General features: G+C 55.9%; 1 protein-coding gene and 1 pseudogene across 2 annotated transcripts in view; both read right to left on the minus strand.

The window, feature by feature from the left end:
- BCL7A (BAF chromatin remodeling complex subunit BCL7A) overlaps nucleotides 1-16,281 on the minus strand; it is a 29,605-nt gene extending 13,324 nt beyond the window's left edge. For both annotated transcript variants that reach the window (XM_060027980.1, XM_060027979.1), the window contains exons 1-4: nucleotides 16,044-16,281; nucleotides 9,034-9,115; nucleotides 5,481-5,577; nucleotides 720-887 (exon numbers count right to left, since the gene is read on the minus strand). In XM_060027980.1, the coding sequence (XP_059883963.1) occupies nucleotides 720-887; nucleotides 5,481-5,577; nucleotides 9,034-9,115; nucleotides 16,044-16,135 (439 nt within the window). In that variant the 5' untranslated portion in view covers nucleotides 16,136-16,281. The remainder of the gene's footprint in view (nucleotides 1-719; nucleotides 888-5,480; nucleotides 5,578-9,033; nucleotides 9,116-16,043) is intronic.
- On the minus strand, nucleotides 2,425-2,627 carry LOC132436706 (U2 spliceosomal RNA; annotated as a pseudogene).
- Nucleotides 16,282-16,640: the final 359 nt, after the last annotated feature.

Genomic DNA, 16,640 nt, shown 5'->3' on the forward strand with positions numbered 1-16,640 from the left:
ACATATACACGTATACACACGTCCTCCGCAATCAGACCCCTTCTTACCACCTCATCAGCCACCATCCTCTCCCATCTGGACAACTACAGTAGCCCCCTTGCTGGTCTCCCTGCCTCCGCCCTGGCCTCCCCATCGTCTGATTCAATCACGGCAACCAAGGTGATTCTTCATATCACGGCATTCAAACTCCCAAGGGCTCCTGTCTCACTCAGCATAAAGACCCGGGTCTGTGAAGTGGCCTATGAGCCCCGACACTCGAGGTCCCGCCTCCTCTCTGACCTCATCTCGCTTGTTGAGACCCTCATGCCTTCTTCCCCAGCCACGCTGAGCACGCTCCTGCCACAGGGCCTTTGCACCGCCCCCAATGTTCTTCTCCCTCCCCTAACCTGAGCTTGCTCCCTCCCCTAACCTGAGCCTCGTTTGCTCTCATGTCAGCTTCTCAGTGAGGTCTTCCCTGACCATCCTATTTAAAATGCAACCCTAACCCACTCCCCTTTCTTACTTTATAATTCTCCAAAGCACTTATTTTCCAAATATTACATTGTATGATTCTTTTTAATTGCTCCTCAAGAATATGAGCTCCAGGCATTACCTTTCTTCTACCATCACCTTCTGGGGGCCGGCACTTGGCAGGACCTCCTTAAAGACCCTTCCAACTGCCTGGCTGAAGGCTGACCGGAGAGAGGCCCCCTCTGAGCCCAGCCCCTGAGGGCACATACCTTCGGCCCCGGGGAGCTCCTTCCCGTCGGCCTGGGCCTCATCCGCCTTGGCATCGGTGCCGTCACCGGGTGCGGCCGAGGTGGGCTCGGGGGCGGGGCTGGAGTTGCTGCTGTTCTCCTGTTTGATGGGGGAGGCGTCTGCAATGGAGCTCTGGTTGCTGTTATCATCTGCACAGGGTGGGGGGGGAACAGAACCACAGCGTGAAATGCCGCGGCTGCTGACTCAAGGCGTTGGGGGGGCTCAGTCCCCCCGGCCTTGCTGCCCGCAGCCCTACAGGACGCTCTCCCGGGGGAGGAGACACCTCTTCCTCCTGAGGCCGCTGAGCTGCCCACCCAGGGCCGCCCCACACGTCCTGCGCGGGGTGGAGGCTCATCTGAGCTCCCCCCCCCCCGACTCACTGAGGGGACTCCTGTGTTAGCGGCAGCCGACTGCAGACGGTGGCCCGGCACATTGAAAATCTTTGGGCCAAAAAAAAAAAAAGGGGGACTTCCCTGGCAGTCCAGTGGTTAAGAATGCGAGCTCCCACTGCAGGCAACACGGGTTCGGGTTTGATCCCTGGTCGGGGAACTAAGATCCTACATGCCACGCAGTGTGGCCAAAAATAAATAAATAAAACAAAATCTTTGGGGGTCACGTGAGGTCTCGTTCTGGGTGAAGAAACCAGACATCTCGTGGGCCTGGCTCTGAAGCACTGCAAAGGCCAAAGTGGTCCCACAAGGCAGCACTGTCAAACCGTTTCATCAGATCTGATCCAGCTGTGGACCAATTCCACTTGATACAAAATAAAAGGCAGAGAAAGGGCAACAAGTTCACAACAGAAAGTGGATATTCTACAGGACAACCGGCCCAGGCTTTCCAACAAGTCAACGCAACTAAAGAAAAAAAAATAAAAGGAGAAGCAGAGAAGATTACTGTCGTATTACAGATTAAAGAAATTTAAGAGACCTCACAACTAGGCATGACGTATGGAATTTATCTGTACCCTGTTTTGAAGGTGCCAGCTCTGAGAGACATTTTGGGACAAACGGGGAATCTGAATACAGTCTGGAGTTTAAAAGTAAGGAATTAATTTTTTTAGGAGTGATAATGGTACAGTGGGTAGATAGAAATGTCATTTATCAGTGATGCGTGCTGAAGTGTTTAGGTACAGACTTAAGTATCGTGATGTGGGGAAACGCACTTTAAAATCTTCTAGCATGGGCTGCACACAATTGTCAGAATTCCCTGAATTTTACACTCGAGAGCTGTGCATTTTTTTACTTGTAAATTGTAGTTCAATTAAAAAATTTAACACATTCAAAAAAATAGATGAGGCAAATGTGGCATAACGTTATGAAAACCTAGGTGGGTAGGCACATGGGTTTCATCATACTATTCTCTCTACTATTCTCTATTATGACATTTTTTCATAATAAAAAGGAAAAGGGGAAGAAAGTTAGCTGGGCAAGGGCATTAGGGGTTGAGCTGGGGGGCCAAGCTGGGGATCCTGGGGCACATCCCCCCCCTTGCCCTGGACACCCTTTCTTGGGCACAAAGAGTCATTTTATTTTATTAGTTTTTTGGCCGTACCGTGAGGCTTGTGGGATCTTAGTTCTCTGACCAGGGATCAAACCCAGGCCCTCAGCAGTGAAAGTGCTGAGTCCTAACCACTGGACCGCCAGGGAAGGCCCCACAGTTTGCCTTTTGATACTGAGTTATTCCCCAAGGGGGTGCACCATTCCTGGGGGTACTGCAATACCAGGTCGATGTGTGGAGGGGACACACATCCACACACAGCAAGCTCCTATTCCAACTGCCTGCTCCAAAAATCCATTCAATATATTGTCCTTGGATAGAGGACGTATCAGATATTAAACTGATAAGAACAGATACTACACTCGATCTTAGCCGAAAGGCCGAGAAGCAAGCAAAGAGTCATTTTAAACTACAGATACCCATGTGGTGTTACCCTGCTTTCCTGGGCCATGCTGTGCGCCTGGGATCAAGGCCATTTTTGTAAAAATGAGAGAGAGAGAAAGAAAGAAACAGACAGGGAAGGAAGGAGAGGAGAGAAAACGAGAAGCACGTCGACACATCCAGGGCACCTACTACATGCCAGGCACCAGGCCAGGGCATTTACAGTCACCTCGTTTAATCTCAACAACCTCCCGGACAGGGAAACTGAGTCCCAGCAGCAGAGCCCCTGGGTCGGGCTGGTCTGCCCAGCCCCAAACCCCGAGTCTTTCCTCTACCTCAACCTGGTGAGGAAGCGCCAGGCAGCCCTGCAGCCCTGACTTGGTAAATTGCATCTTATTTTAAGTGTACTCTGGGGCGCTCATTACACAAAAGCATCCTCTCGTGAATTCTGGGACTTAAAAAAAAAAAGATATAAACTCCCTCGATTTACCTTTCGAGAAAATCTCAGCCTCCTTCCTATGCCGAGATACATGGCCGTGTGTGTTGGAAGCACGGAAGGCGGAGGCTCAACCTCTGGGTCCCAGCGTTAGGTCGTGCTCATTAAGGACAGTAAGCGCTAATGTTTAACAAGTCAGCTGCCCTGAGCCTTGCCCGGTAACCTGTTAACGGCGTGACCCTGATGCTTGGGCTGACCTCAGGTGGATCCTGGAGACGGATGCCCTGTCCCTTCATGTCCTCCTGTGGCCATCCTCCCGCCTGTAGCCTTCCAGATAACTCTAACCGGGCCCATAGCTTTCCCTGAGCTTTCACTCCCTGCAGGCGGACTCGGTCTTTCTCGGCTGCACATGTACTAAAATGGGAGGTGAGCATGGTTCCTGAGTCAGGGACCTGGGTTGCTCAGTATTCTAGATTTTTCTGGGCTAGTGGCCGTGAACTGGAATTCTGCCTCCTCCAAAAGGACTGCAGATGCCAGCACTGGCCTTTATGAACTTCCTAACTCTGCACAAGTTACTTCGCCTCCTCGAGCCTTACCTTCGCCGTCTGTACAAAGGTGGCTCATCACCAGGATTAAATGAGGTAATGCCCAAAATGGGCTGAGCAAGATGCTTGGCACACTGCGACGGCTTCTTAAATGTGAGCTACTGGTACGCCAAGGCCTTTCAGGGATTATCTTATTCAATATCCATAACGACCTTGGGAAGTAGGCATTACCACCCCAAGGCTACGTGTTCAATACCTAGCCCAGGATCACACCATGATGGGTAGATCCTAGGAGAGTCACATTAGAATCCAGGTGGGATCCTGCCCTCTGCTCGAAAAGGTTCTCACCTGTAATTCTATGAATTAACTGAAACTGAGCCAGGCCAGGGGCCTCCTCAGTCCCTAGAGAGTGGGGATGCTAACCAGTGACAGAGGGACAGGGTGCATCCCAACTCAAATACCTATTTCTGAAAATGAAATGCATCCCGACTAAAACTATACGGCCAGTTGTTGGGTGGGTGGGTGGGTGGGTGTGTGTGTGTGTGTGTGTGTAAGACACTTTCTTGACACGTTAACTGTCAGCGAACACCCCCCTTGTGCTTCTCTGAAGCCAGTTCAGCAACAAGCAAGACTCCTTGCCCTTGGAGCTTGTGACTGTTTTCCAGACTAGTCAGTTTGGGCAAATGGGGAAGTTTGCTGGCCTCCCTTCCCCCAGAGTAAGACAGCCCGGATCTGGAGGGTTACAAACTAGATCCAACCAATATTCCCTCTTGACTTACTTGTTTATTTATCTAACATCACCTTGTTGCGCAAAAAGGCTTGGGTGGTCAGAAGTACAAAGACACTGAAGCTGGGATCAAGACAGAGAAAGGCAAGTGCTGGGAGCTCCTAGACCGGCAGGGCCAGGCTGGGGACAGAACAGGAGGTGAGCCTGGTGGGTCTGGAGAGGCCACGCTCTCCCCACAGGGGCAGCTGCTCCTGTTGCAGCGGGCTGCGGCCTCGAGGAAGAACACGCCCAAGGGCTGGCAGATCTGATTTCTCAAAGGATGGGAGAAATGCAAATTTTCTGATTTATAAATATAAGAAACTCAATTTTTTAGAAACTTCTGGTTCAACTCTCTGAGGTTAGAAGTCAGGTAGTGGTTTTCCATGGTGGGTTGGGGAATGACCGGGAGGGGACAACACGGGGATTGCCGGGAACATTCTGTCCTGATTTGGGCTGGTGACAAAGGTGTGTGCAGTTTGTGAACATCTCATGGAGCCACACACTTACGATCTGTGCCTTTCCTCTCAGATAAAAAGGTAAAAAAAACCCCACCAGCAGCATCAAAACAACTGCAGACTGGCTAAAGCATGTCAACAGCCTGGATCTGATCAGTGGGACACTGGTTACAACTTTTGAAACAAGACAGCAAAGGAAGTTAGGCAGTTGATGTAGAAGGGAAGGTCCTAGGGTCCCAGACTGATTCACATGAAGTCAGAAATCCAGTTAGAGCTTCCCAGTAGCCCAAGCGAAATAGGAAATAAGAATCATTGATATGATATGTCAGGCCCAGGAGGGAAAAAGATAAGATTCCCCCAAAAAACTTCCTGGGCACATGGGGCTAACAGAACACGTCCTGTGACATTTGTGTCACTGGGTGAGAAGGAGGTCTTATTTAATGTCTCTGGCTCATTTTATGACTCTTGGCTTTGCTGCTCTGGGAAAAGCAGCTTCTTCTCCTCTGCTGAGCCTCCTCCTTGGCACAGAAGCCTCCCGGTCCTGCCCAGCCCTCCTACCCCTCGACTGGAATGTGAACAAACCTGCTGGTAAAACAAAAACACAACCAAGTGCTGCGGGCAGGAGAGGGGCCCGGCTGGCTGGCTGGCTGCGGGGAGCTCACCGTGCATGTCCATCATTCCCGGGGAGGAGCTGTTCTCCGGGGTGGTCACCTCTGAGCCACACTTCTCATCTTTGCCCTTTTTCTTGTTCTTGTTTTTCTGGAGGAGAAAAATGATGCAGAAACCGAGTCATCAAATTGTGTGTGTGTGTGTGCACGCGCGAGTGAGACCCTGGGGAGCGAGATGAATATTTTATTCCGCTGACTCATCCTGGAGCCCCCAGGGCTCTGGAGGGCTCCACTGGCCCGCATTTGAACACGTCCCAGGAGGAGCCTCACCTGCTTTGGAATCAAGGAGCCCTGTGGAGGGGAGGCTTCTGGGGCTGCGCTGGGAGGCTGGGGGTAAGGCTGCCTTGCTTCTGGGGCCAGCCCCGCAGGTATGCAAACACGCTGGCTGGCGGGAATTTCCTCTGGGGAAAAGGCCATGGTCACCCTGCCCGAAGCAGGTACAGTACAGGGATGCCAGGTAAGGGATGGAAAAGACAGCTCACACATTTCCACCATCTTCAGGCCCCTGGGACTGCCTTCCTCAAAGACAGTCAGCTGACTTCCGGCCCGACACTGGGGACCAGGTGAGGAGGGAAAGCCCAGGGGAGGAGGGAAAGGTCAAGGGGATGCTTTTGTACCTGGTTCCATTTTTTACGGATGGAATGGAATTGTGTGGAAACAACCCAACTGTGTCCATTGGTAAAAGACTTGTTAAACACATTACAGTACATTCATTCAACACAGTGGGATGTGACAATCACAGAGTCCAAGTACAAGCTCTTCCTGTACTAATATGGAAGGATCCGCAGAAATATTCACATATTAAAATATTTCAGTATCTCCAAGATGTATTAAAGAAACGTGCAGAACATGTGAACAGGATGCTGCCACTGGTGGTAAAGGAAGAGCATAAATGAGCGTGTGTTTGTATTTTTGCGTGCACGAGCTCTCTGGAAGGATAAACAAATACTGGTTGTCTCCAAGGAAAAGAGCTGGATGGGGTTGGAGGTGTTCAGCCGGGATGGGAAGCAGATGTATAAAAAGATAAGACTGTAAAAAAAAAGTAACATTTGAAGAATATGCAAACCTATAGAAACAGAAAGTAGACTGGTGGTTTCCAGGATCTTGGGGAGGGTATGCGTTTTGTGTTCGGGGTAATGAAAATGTTCTGGAATTATAGCGGTGATGGTTGCACAACTGTAAATATACCAACACTGACTGGCACACTTTAAAAGAGTGAATTTTATGGCACGTGAATCGTTTTAGTTTTAAAAAAGAGTTTTAAAGTAACAATTGAATTTTGTAACGTGTTTTACCTATTTAAGAGAAGACGATTTTCAAGAGTTCTGAAGAAAAAAAAAATGATGTAACCACGTCATTACTGGGTGTTTGAAAACAAGAAAAGAGGGACTTCTGTTGGCAGTCAGGTAGTTAAGGCTCCACGCTTCCAATGCAGGGGACGTGGGTTTGATCCCTGGTCAGGGAACTAAGATCCCACATGCCGTGCGGCCAAAAATAAACCAACCAAAAACAAAAACATGGAAAGCTATCTCTTCCCACTGAAGATTACCGGCCACAACCATCAGAGATTCGGATCCAGCTATCCAGGGTGAGGCCCGGGAACCTGCATTTTGTTGAGACTCCCAGGGGATCTAAGGCTCAGCCAGGCGCAGGACCCACCACCCTAGAGAAAGGGGGGAGGAGTATTGTACATCTTGGCTCAGAGATGACAGCGAATTAGCATCCGAGCACTGTCTGCACAGCTGTGCTGAGCTAAATTCTTCCCATATGATATACTGCCTTTGCTCTGTTGCAGAAACCCCAGGAGCTGGATGTTACTGTTCTACAGCACAAAAGAGGGAACTAACCCAGCAAGGTGGGGTCACCCGTCTGGCATCACAAGTTAATTGGGGGTAGTCTGTCCAAATCCAAATCTTGAGGTCTTTGCCCAGCCCCAGGCTGCCCTGTCCTTCCCGACAGCCCATATATTACATTCTCTCCTTCGTCACAATCCACTTGGCACTTCCCTGATGTCTGTTTCATGCTATTCTATAATTATCTTCCCCCAACAAGATTATAAATTCCTTGAGAGCAGGGACCACATCTTCTCAAACGCAACCAGCGTTTATACAACACCTAATGATGTGCAAGGCGCAGACGTGGGCAAGAGCCAGGAGCTGCCTTCGAGGAGGCTGGCTGCACTCTGCTCTCCCTCCAGAACGGCCGGCACCAAAGGCCAGGACAGTCTATGTCGGTGCCTCTGGGGAAAGCAGCCCTGGTGGCTCCACGAACCAGCCCAGGCGAGGACCAGAGGGGATGACGAGCCCCCACGTTCTCAGCCCAGCACCGACCCACCCAGGGGCTGCATGTGATCAAAGGGTCAAGAATGGAGCCTCAGCCCTGCCAGGAGACCCACGACTCGTGGGGCAGGTCACTGGAGACTGTGGAGGGAGGCTTTATCCCGCGGTTCTTTTTTTATTCTTGGCCACGCCACACGGCAGGCAGGATCTTAGTTCCCCGACCAGGGATTGAACCCGTGCCCTCTGCAGTGGTACTGTGGAATCTTAACCACTGGACCGCCAGGGAAGTCTCTGCCCCGCTTTATGGCCCCTAGAAACCTACCAATCATGCCCACTGTCACGACTGGAGGCATGTGGTCAGTGTGAGCTGAGCCATCCTTGCATAGTAGGGAAGGCACTCAGGCAGGACGAACAGCCCATGCAAAGGCCTGTCAGTGGGACCATTCTGGATTTTGACTGGAAATGAGAGCAGCTGACCTGTGGGTCTTTGAGGGTAACTGGCCTGGGACCCACCAAGCTGAAAAACTATCCGTGATGCGGGGCAGGTCTGTCATCAATGCCTCCCTGAGATCAAGCGCAGCCACGAGGCCTTCCTCTAGCGGTCATAGTCGCCGCCCCTCCTGGAACCCTCCCCTGTCAATGGCCCCTGCTTCTCCGCACCAGACTTTCACACTGGGGTCACCCTTCACCAGCAGCTCCAACCACCAGAAGGCTCTCCAAGAGTGGAGAGTATATGCTTTGGAGTCAAAAGACCTGACATTTGCTGTGTGACTCTGGGGAAACGGCTTTGCCTCTCTGAGCCTGTGTCTTCCCTTGTCCAGAGTGGATAAAGAGCTCACTCCACAAAGTAGTGCCTGGCAGATGGTCAGGTGCCAGGAATGACACCACAACGATGGGGGAGGTACCTGTCTGCAGGTACCGCCAAGCCCACCGCAAAGCCATGGTGCCCAGGGCCTCAGGGAGAGGATAACTCTGCACTAAGCAGTGTGCCCACTGGCAAACCATGGGGCTGTCAGCCCTGAAGAGGTGACTTACAGGGGACATTCCCCACCTCTCTGAGGGCCAAACTCTGGGGCTGGATGATGGGGGGAGGGGTAGACACAGGTTCAGCAGCCTCTCCAGCCCTAAGCTGGGTCCTTCTGCTGCCCAAGTGGCCTTGGCCCCAGGGTCCCCGCATGGTGGGTGGCCGTGGACAGCCCCCTCTCCCTGTGATGGGAGGGAGTGTGGATGGACAGCCCCACCCCAGGGGACCGGCCCCACATACTCACATCGTCAACCTTTGGCTCCGTCACAGGGACCCACTTGTAGATTCGCAGGGATGTGTCACCCACAGTCACCCACTTCTTCTCCCTGCAGAGGATGAGGAAGAACCCATTACCAGGGGGCTTCGGGGGCAGGCCCTTGCTCACGCCGGCAGGGGGCACAGGCCGCACTCCCTTGGAGCAGCTGTGACGCGGTGACAGCTCCAGGCAGGGCTGAGAGAACATCTCCGGATCACACAGACGAGGGCTTGAATCCTAGCTCTGCCGCTCGCTGGCTGGGGGCCCCTGGGCAAGTCACTTCGCCAGCCTGAGCCTCAGTTTCCCCATCTGCTAGACCACATGGGGTCGTCAATCTCTCCAGGCTGCCGCGAGTGAGACAAAGCATGTCGCATGTCGACTGCTTCCTGTGCCTGGAAGAGTGCCTCGTGAGACCGGAGGGGAGGGCGGGGCTGCCACTGGGATGATTCCTCTGGATGGAGGGAATCAGCCCCGGTTCCTCCAGCCTTCACCCCCCAGAGCCGGCGAACTGGGCCACCCGAGACCCTCTGGGCAGCAGAGAGGGCTTCAGACCAACAGGGCATTTCCTCCGTGAGGGTGGGAGGGTCTTCCCCAAGGGCACCCAGGGGCTCACCCTGCCCCCTTCACCCTGCACCCTGCCTCCGAGGTCGTGGGAAGGGAAGCAGGAGCTGACAGCATGAGTAACCACCCCAGGCTCTTCCGGGCGAACGCCAGTTAGATCAGCCCCGGGGAATGGAGAGCAGGGGGGAACCTGGATGCCCAGTGGCCTCGGCCCCAAGGGCAGTCCCCAGATGCTGAAACCGAGGGGCTGCGACAGGGAAGCACAGCCCCGTCTGCGGGCAGCCACGGCCGGGAGGTTGCCTGCCCCGAGACCCTATACGTCGGTTCGGAGACAGGCTTCAGTTCCAGGGTCTCAGCTCCTAACGTCTGCACAGCTGCCCCCGATCCACCCCCAGCCGCATCCTAAACTCCTGGGGCACAGTGCCCAGGGGCCCCCAGCTGCCAAAGGCAGGTTGATGGTGAGAAGCAAATCACAAGCCATGAGAAGGAAAGGGGTGACTGCTTTCCACTAAGGGTGATGATGGTAATTACCACTCTCTCCTCCTATCTCTCTGCTTCGAGCATCGTCCTTCTCTAGCTATATCACCCCAGCCTCCCAACTTCGGTCCTCGACCTCTGGCAGCCTACGAGTCAGGTCCTGTCACCTCCTGCCCCTAGCACTAGGAGTGACAGCCAGAGGCCGCGTGCCCGAGGACACCACGGCTAAGGGAGAGCCCCCCTCAGAAGGAAAGCTGGGGTTTCAACCAGGGAGCTGGGCTCTGGAGTCCACGACTGATGGGACAGTCAGACGTACACCTGCCGTAGGTGGCATAGCGGCCGGGAGCCCTCGGCAATGTTAGCGACACGGGGTCCACCGGAGCCGAGAATTACGTGTGGCTGTGGGCGCCTCGTCCAGCCTCCCCACCAAGACCTTGGCCTTGGGTCCTCTCCTCCATGGGCAAGTAGCCCTCCCAAGCTGGTGGGACACGTTACCGCCACCTGGCACCCCTTCACCACTGGGGGTTCCGGGTGCCCAAGCACACTCAACACCAGCTGAGCCAAACCACGGACACTTCCATACCCCAAACTGTGCCTGCGCGGGTCCCAAAGCCCCCGGCTGGCGGAAGCGAGGGCCTGGCTTTTCCTTATTCTACTGTGACCATTTCTAGTGCCTTCTGTGTGCTAAGCGCTGTACACACTCTAATCACCCCATAACCTCTCGTGGCAGTAACTGCCACCTTTCCTGTCTGACAGATAAAGAAACTGAGGCAGGGGGAGGTGGAGTCATTCTCCCCAGAGCCGGTGTTCAAAGCTCCGTGCCGCGCTGCTTCTGGAGCAACCTCCCCTGCCCCATCCCTGCCCCGTTTAGCCCTGAGAGAATTAAACAAAGTCAGGCACCACCCACCTGTCCCCAGCCTCTCAGAGGCAGGATGGACGATCCACGACCCCAAGTCTTTCCCCACCTTCATGCTGAATAATCAGCAGGTGCCTGGAAGGGACAGAGACATTCCAAGAAACAACCTTGGTGACAAAGCAACAATCCTAATGGCCATTGTGCGCTGAGGGCTTCCGTGCCAAGCACTTTACTTACATGCCCTCTCTCCCGACAATTGCCAACAGACCTGTGAGAGGGAGACTACTGTCACCCCACTTTATAGATGGGGAAATGGGAGGCCCAGAGAAGTTATATCAGTAGCTCACGGTCACACAGCTAGTCAACGGCAGAACCAGGACTGGACACGGGCTCTGACCCCTGCTATTCTGTCTCCCATGAAAAACTACTAAGAAATGACTCCACAGAGCACATCGGTGACAGAAGCTGGACAAATCGCCCAAATCCCATGCAAATGGCCAAAGGCACTCATTACTCACAAGCCCCTCAACTGGCTTCTTTGGCCCGGGCCCCAGTAGGTCAGCAAATCCAAGGCTTGATTGTGTTAAAAAAAAAAAAAAGTAATTGACTTGCAATACACAGGACACCTCTCAGGGCAGAAAGTATGCCAGATCTGGGCTTCGCAGCCCACACCTGAGCCAAGAGGAATGTATCAAGTGGCAGGTAGCTTCCCAGAGAGGTTACAGGCCCTGCAGGTTCGGACCTGAACACAGCTAGGTTCTGGTGCCTCCCTCGGTCCGAGTTCCCAACTCACCCCAGGGATTAGAAACCGTTCTCCAGTTGCATTTCTAGGTGTGGGCATTGAGGGGCCATGGGACAGAGGGAAGAACATTGAGAACCCGACCTCAGCCTGGTATCCGGCCAGCAGCCACCCAGGGAGACACAGGCCCCAGAGCTCAGGGGCGAGTCACTGAGTGAGTAGCCGGTACTTCGGAGACACATCCAGGGAGCGCCGGGTGTGTCATCAAGCCAGCGGCCTGGCAGCGCCTCGGGAAATGACACAGGGACTCCAGAGAGCAGCTGAGAGTTCCCACTACCACCTCCAAATCCATCACCCTAGAACACACAGCCCCCCAAGCCCAAAGGAAGGTATTAAGCTGTACTTAATTACATCCGCAGTGGCAAACAAGTAGCCAACGGGCGTGTTTTGTCTGGCCCGCACGGTACTTTTAAAAATTTGAATCAATTACCAGACTTAAAAAAAAAAAAAAGAAGCCAGACCCCACATTAAAATGCAGATTCCTGGCCACTCTCAAAAACACGTCCTGGCCACGAGGGGCCCACATGCCCCGAGGAGCACTGACTCTCTCCAGATGGGGCCCTGGGGCTCCCTCGGATCCCCCAGGTCTCGCCACCTGCAGGCACTGGGCTCGGATTCACCACAACCACCAGGCCGCAGCCCAACCTTGCCACGAAGCTGCCCTGGGCACGGCCTGAGCCCTCCTGCCTTGCTGGCCCCTGGTAACCAGGCCAGGCTTAAGTGCCTCTCTCTTCCCCACCAGGCTTGGGCTCCTGGACAAAAGAAGCAAATGAGGTCCCAGCTGCAGGAATAGAGCCCCAAACGCTCCTCCCCAGCACAGGCTCCTGTGTAAACTGTGCGCACCCTTCTCCCCAGATTCTCTAGACCGAGGGCAATTTCTAATGTTCCCCCAAGGTCAGGTCCAAGGAAGGGCTAGCCAGCCAGGGTGACCTGACTCCCTCAAAGAGGGCTCCGAACCCCTCACTTCCGATCCACTTCTCAGGGCTAGTCCTTGATGCTGCAGGAGGCTTGGCTACAGCTGGCCTCATCCTAACTAGGCCCAGGCCCGCTTGACCTGCCCTGTGCCTGGTAGAAGGGTGCCCCTGCAAGTACCAAGGTAAGGGTTGAGGCACAGTCAAACCTCCCCCCGCCCCCAGAGACAGGCGGGAAGTCTCGGGGAACAGGCCTCTCTGTCTTCACAAGCCACCGAGGGACCCTTCAGACCACGGATCCAGGGGTCCCAGGCCTAAGCCTACTTCGAGGCTCAAGGCTTTGCCTCCCGCCCAGGGACTCCCCCTGCCCTGCTTTTCTCCGCCCACACGGGGCCTCCTAACCCTGCCCCAGCTTCCCCAAAAGGAGCCCACCATTTCGTTCTTCCTTCTTGTTCTAGCTGCCTCTCACTCCACCAACCTGCCTTGCTGGGACACAGAAAGGAGAGGAGAAACGGCCGGCAGCTACCGACAGGGTGGCCACGGCTGGCTGCTGGCTTTTTCCAGGGCAGGGGAAGGGTAGGGCTGGCAGAAGGGGGAATTTTTAGGGGTCCCTGGGACTGAGGAGAAATACCACCCTAGGCTTACAGGCTAAGTGGTAGGCCAGGCACCTCCATTCTGGATTTAAATAAACAAAACAAAACAAAACAGGATGCAGAGTTAAATTGGAATTTCAGATAAATGACGAATAATTTTTTTAGTGTAAGTATGTCTCAATTAGTGCATGGGACATACTTACACTAAAAAAAAAGGAAGTATTTAAAAATATTATTTCTTTGTTTATCTGAAATTCAAATTTAACTGGGTGTCCCATAATTTTATTTGCTAAATCTGGCAACCCAGTGTCCCAGCCAGTGGTGAAATGCACGGTTGGTGGCCACACAGTTAATAAACAACCCCAGACCACAAGGGCTGACTGGAAGACGCATTCTGAAGGCACAGCGAGGGTGAGATTTGGCTTCTCGGGGCTGGGGAAACCCAGGAAACAAGGCGAAGGCTTTTTTTTTACTTAGAATGGGCAGGAGAAAAAGAAAAAGAAAGAAAAAAAAAATCAGCAAAATGCAAGTTTCTACCCCACAGTAAGGACCGCATTTAATGACTGCTCCTGTGTGCAGGATAAGTGCTTTTCGAGACATGATGCTATTCCAGAAGGGGAGAAGGTAGCACAGGAACCTCTTGTCGTGGTTAGAGAAGTTATGTGCTTAGCCCAAGGTCACACTGGAAGCCCAGCCATGAGATCCCAAAGCCTGAGGTCTTCTAGGGGACTTGACTCGTAGTTTCCCAAGACACAAAAAAGGAAGGGAGACACGTTCTCCTCTCGTCCCCCCAAACACAGGCCTCGCCGGCAGCGGGCTAAGCAACACTGAGGGCCACCAGGCCGGCTGCTCTGGGGCCGGCAGGGTGGAAAACCCCACACAGCTCCATCTGCCCTCCCAGCAGAGCAGCTGTCAGGGTGCAGGAGCCTCCGCCAGGCCGGGAACCTGGAGCGCAAGGCCCCGCCAAGCCTCCCGCAGCACGGAAAGGCAGCTGGCCCCCACCCCTTTCTCACCTCCAGGCTGCTGACAGAAGGGACTCAGGCCCAGACAACAGCTCTTTCTTTGCACAGGCGTTCAGGCAGGGGACCACTCCAGCCTTCCCTCTGGGAATCCCGCAGGAGAGGGGGTGGTGGGCTTGTTTTCCCGTGTGCCGTTTTGGCCTGCAGCTGTTTCTGCCATTTTTAAATGGCTCCAGTCCGGGCACGGGGCGCCCTGCGCACCAGGGGAGCTCCCACGGCAGGGAAGACTTGGATCTCAACTTTGGAAGGCCTTCCCTTCTCACGGTTCTGAAAATTCTTTGTCCCACTAGAGCCAAACCCAGCCCTCGGCCGGGCATCCGGCCATCTGCAGACAGCCCTTTCCATAGGAGGCCCGGGAGCACGTGGACTTTATTGATTTTCCTCTTGCCTTTTTTGTTGGGTTTGACTCAGAAAGGACAGCTAACTTGTGACACGGCTAGACTGGAGGCTAGCCCCCAGTGGTTTTGAGGGACCGAGGCGAGGCGTTACTCAAGAAATGACACCCCTAAACATAAGCAGAGCCTGCCACGGGGCCTGCGGGGGTTTGCAGGCTTTAAATAAAGGGTCAGGATGAGCCCGCGGGCGCTGACACTCGAACGGCGCTGCGGCTCCTCTCCCTCCCTGACCCTGGTGAGGCCGTGGGAAAAAAATAATAAAGTTGAAGTCCGGGAGCTGGGAGTTTTCAACAAGTCCGCCCCAACCTGGCGATCGGCTCGCGCCTCGGGCCTGGCCCTCGGGCTGATTCCGAGACAGACCCGGACGAGGCCGGGGAAACGTTCAGTCGTATTAATTACAACCAGGCCACGCCGGACGGAATCTCACGTGAGCTGGAGAAACCGCACGGCCGACACCGAGTCCCCCCTCGCCCCCCGCGCGGAGAACAAAAACAACGGCTGTCTCCGCAAAACAAACGCAAGCTGCCGGGTTCGGACAGACAGACGCGGCCCAGGACCGGGGTCTGGCCCCCAACATTCGCTTGCCCAGACCCCCGCGCCCGGGTCCGGGCACAGCGGGGCGGGAGGGGGGAGCCCGGAGCCCCGGGCCCCGCGGCCGCCGCCGGCGTTTCCTCCTCGCGCTCGCCCCCATCTTTCTTCCTCGCCAAGAGCCCTCGCTCCAGGCAGCCCAAAGCGCTAAATTTAAACGGCTCGCGCTCTGCAAACTCCGCAGACTCGAGGGCGCCGGGCCTGGGAGGCGGGGAGCGAACGAGCCAGCCAGCCAGCCGGCCGGGGAGGAGGGAGGGAGGGAGGGAGACAGGGAGGCCCGACGCGGGCAAGGGCGCGGGGGCCGGCGCTGCGCCGCCCGGGGCGCGCGGGTAGGAGACGGAGACGGCGGCGGCGGCCCGCTCGGTGCCTGCACAATGGAGCTCGCGCTCTCCCCTCTGCCGCCTGCATCGCGGCCCCGGCGCGCGGGAAGCCGCTTTCATGTGACTTGCACAAAACGAAATGGCTTCTGGGGCCGGCCCCGAGCCCCCCTCCCGGGAGCCGAGCGCCGCGCCGGGGACTGCCCGCCGCTCCACCGCCCGGCCCGGGGCGCCCGCCGCCTCCAGGCTGCCGCCGCCGCGCCAGGTGGGCGACAGGCGCGAGCGCACCTGGGCAGCGGCCGCGGCCCCCGCCGCGCGCAGGTGACCCGGCTCGCGCGCCGCCCGCCCTCTCCAACTCCTGGGCCCGCGGGCGGCCCGGGGCGCTGCGCCCCGCCGGCTTTTTGTATCTGGTCTCGGGGTTCGGGGCGGCCGCGGCGCGAGCCTGCAACCGAACGAGAGAACAAGCCGGCGCCTCCGCTTACCATTTGCGCACTTTCTCGATAGCCGCCATGACCCTCTTGATATCATCTTTGGCCCGGCTCCTGGTCTCGGCTCGAACCGACCTGCCCGACATGGTTCTGGCGGGGAGAGAGAGGCTGGGGGAGCGCGCCCGCCGGGTCCTGCTCGCGCTCCGCGGCGGCCACACTCGCGCCCGCCCGCCCGCTCACTCACACAGAGACACACACACAGACACACACACACACACACACACAGACACACACACACTCGCACACATACACACACACACACACAAAGCCTAGTGCCGCCGCGCGCCCAGGGCCCAGTGCGCAAGCGCCGGGCGGCAGCTGCACCGAGCAGGGGGAGCAGCGCCGCCGCGGCCGCCGGTAGTGCGGCCTCCGGGCGCCGCTGCCGCCGCGGGGCAGCGCCGCGAGCCTCTCCGCCCACCCGGGGGAGGCGCCCGCGACCCCCCGCTCCCCGGGGAGGCGGCGAGGGGTACCCGGCGACCCCCGGCTCCGGGCACGCGGAGGGGAGGGGGGCCGGCGGACGTGCGCGCGGACACTTACTCGGAGGCCGCAGGTGCCGGGGGCTCCCCGGGAGAGGGCGGGCCGGCGGGGCGG

Source organism: Delphinus delphis, chromosome 13 (genome assembly GCF_949987515.2).
Source record: "Delphinus delphis chromosome 13, mDelDel1.2, whole genome shotgun sequence".
In the NCBI taxonomy this organism is placed as follows: domain Eukaryota; kingdom Metazoa; phylum Chordata; class Mammalia; order Artiodactyla; family Delphinidae; genus Delphinus; species Delphinus delphis.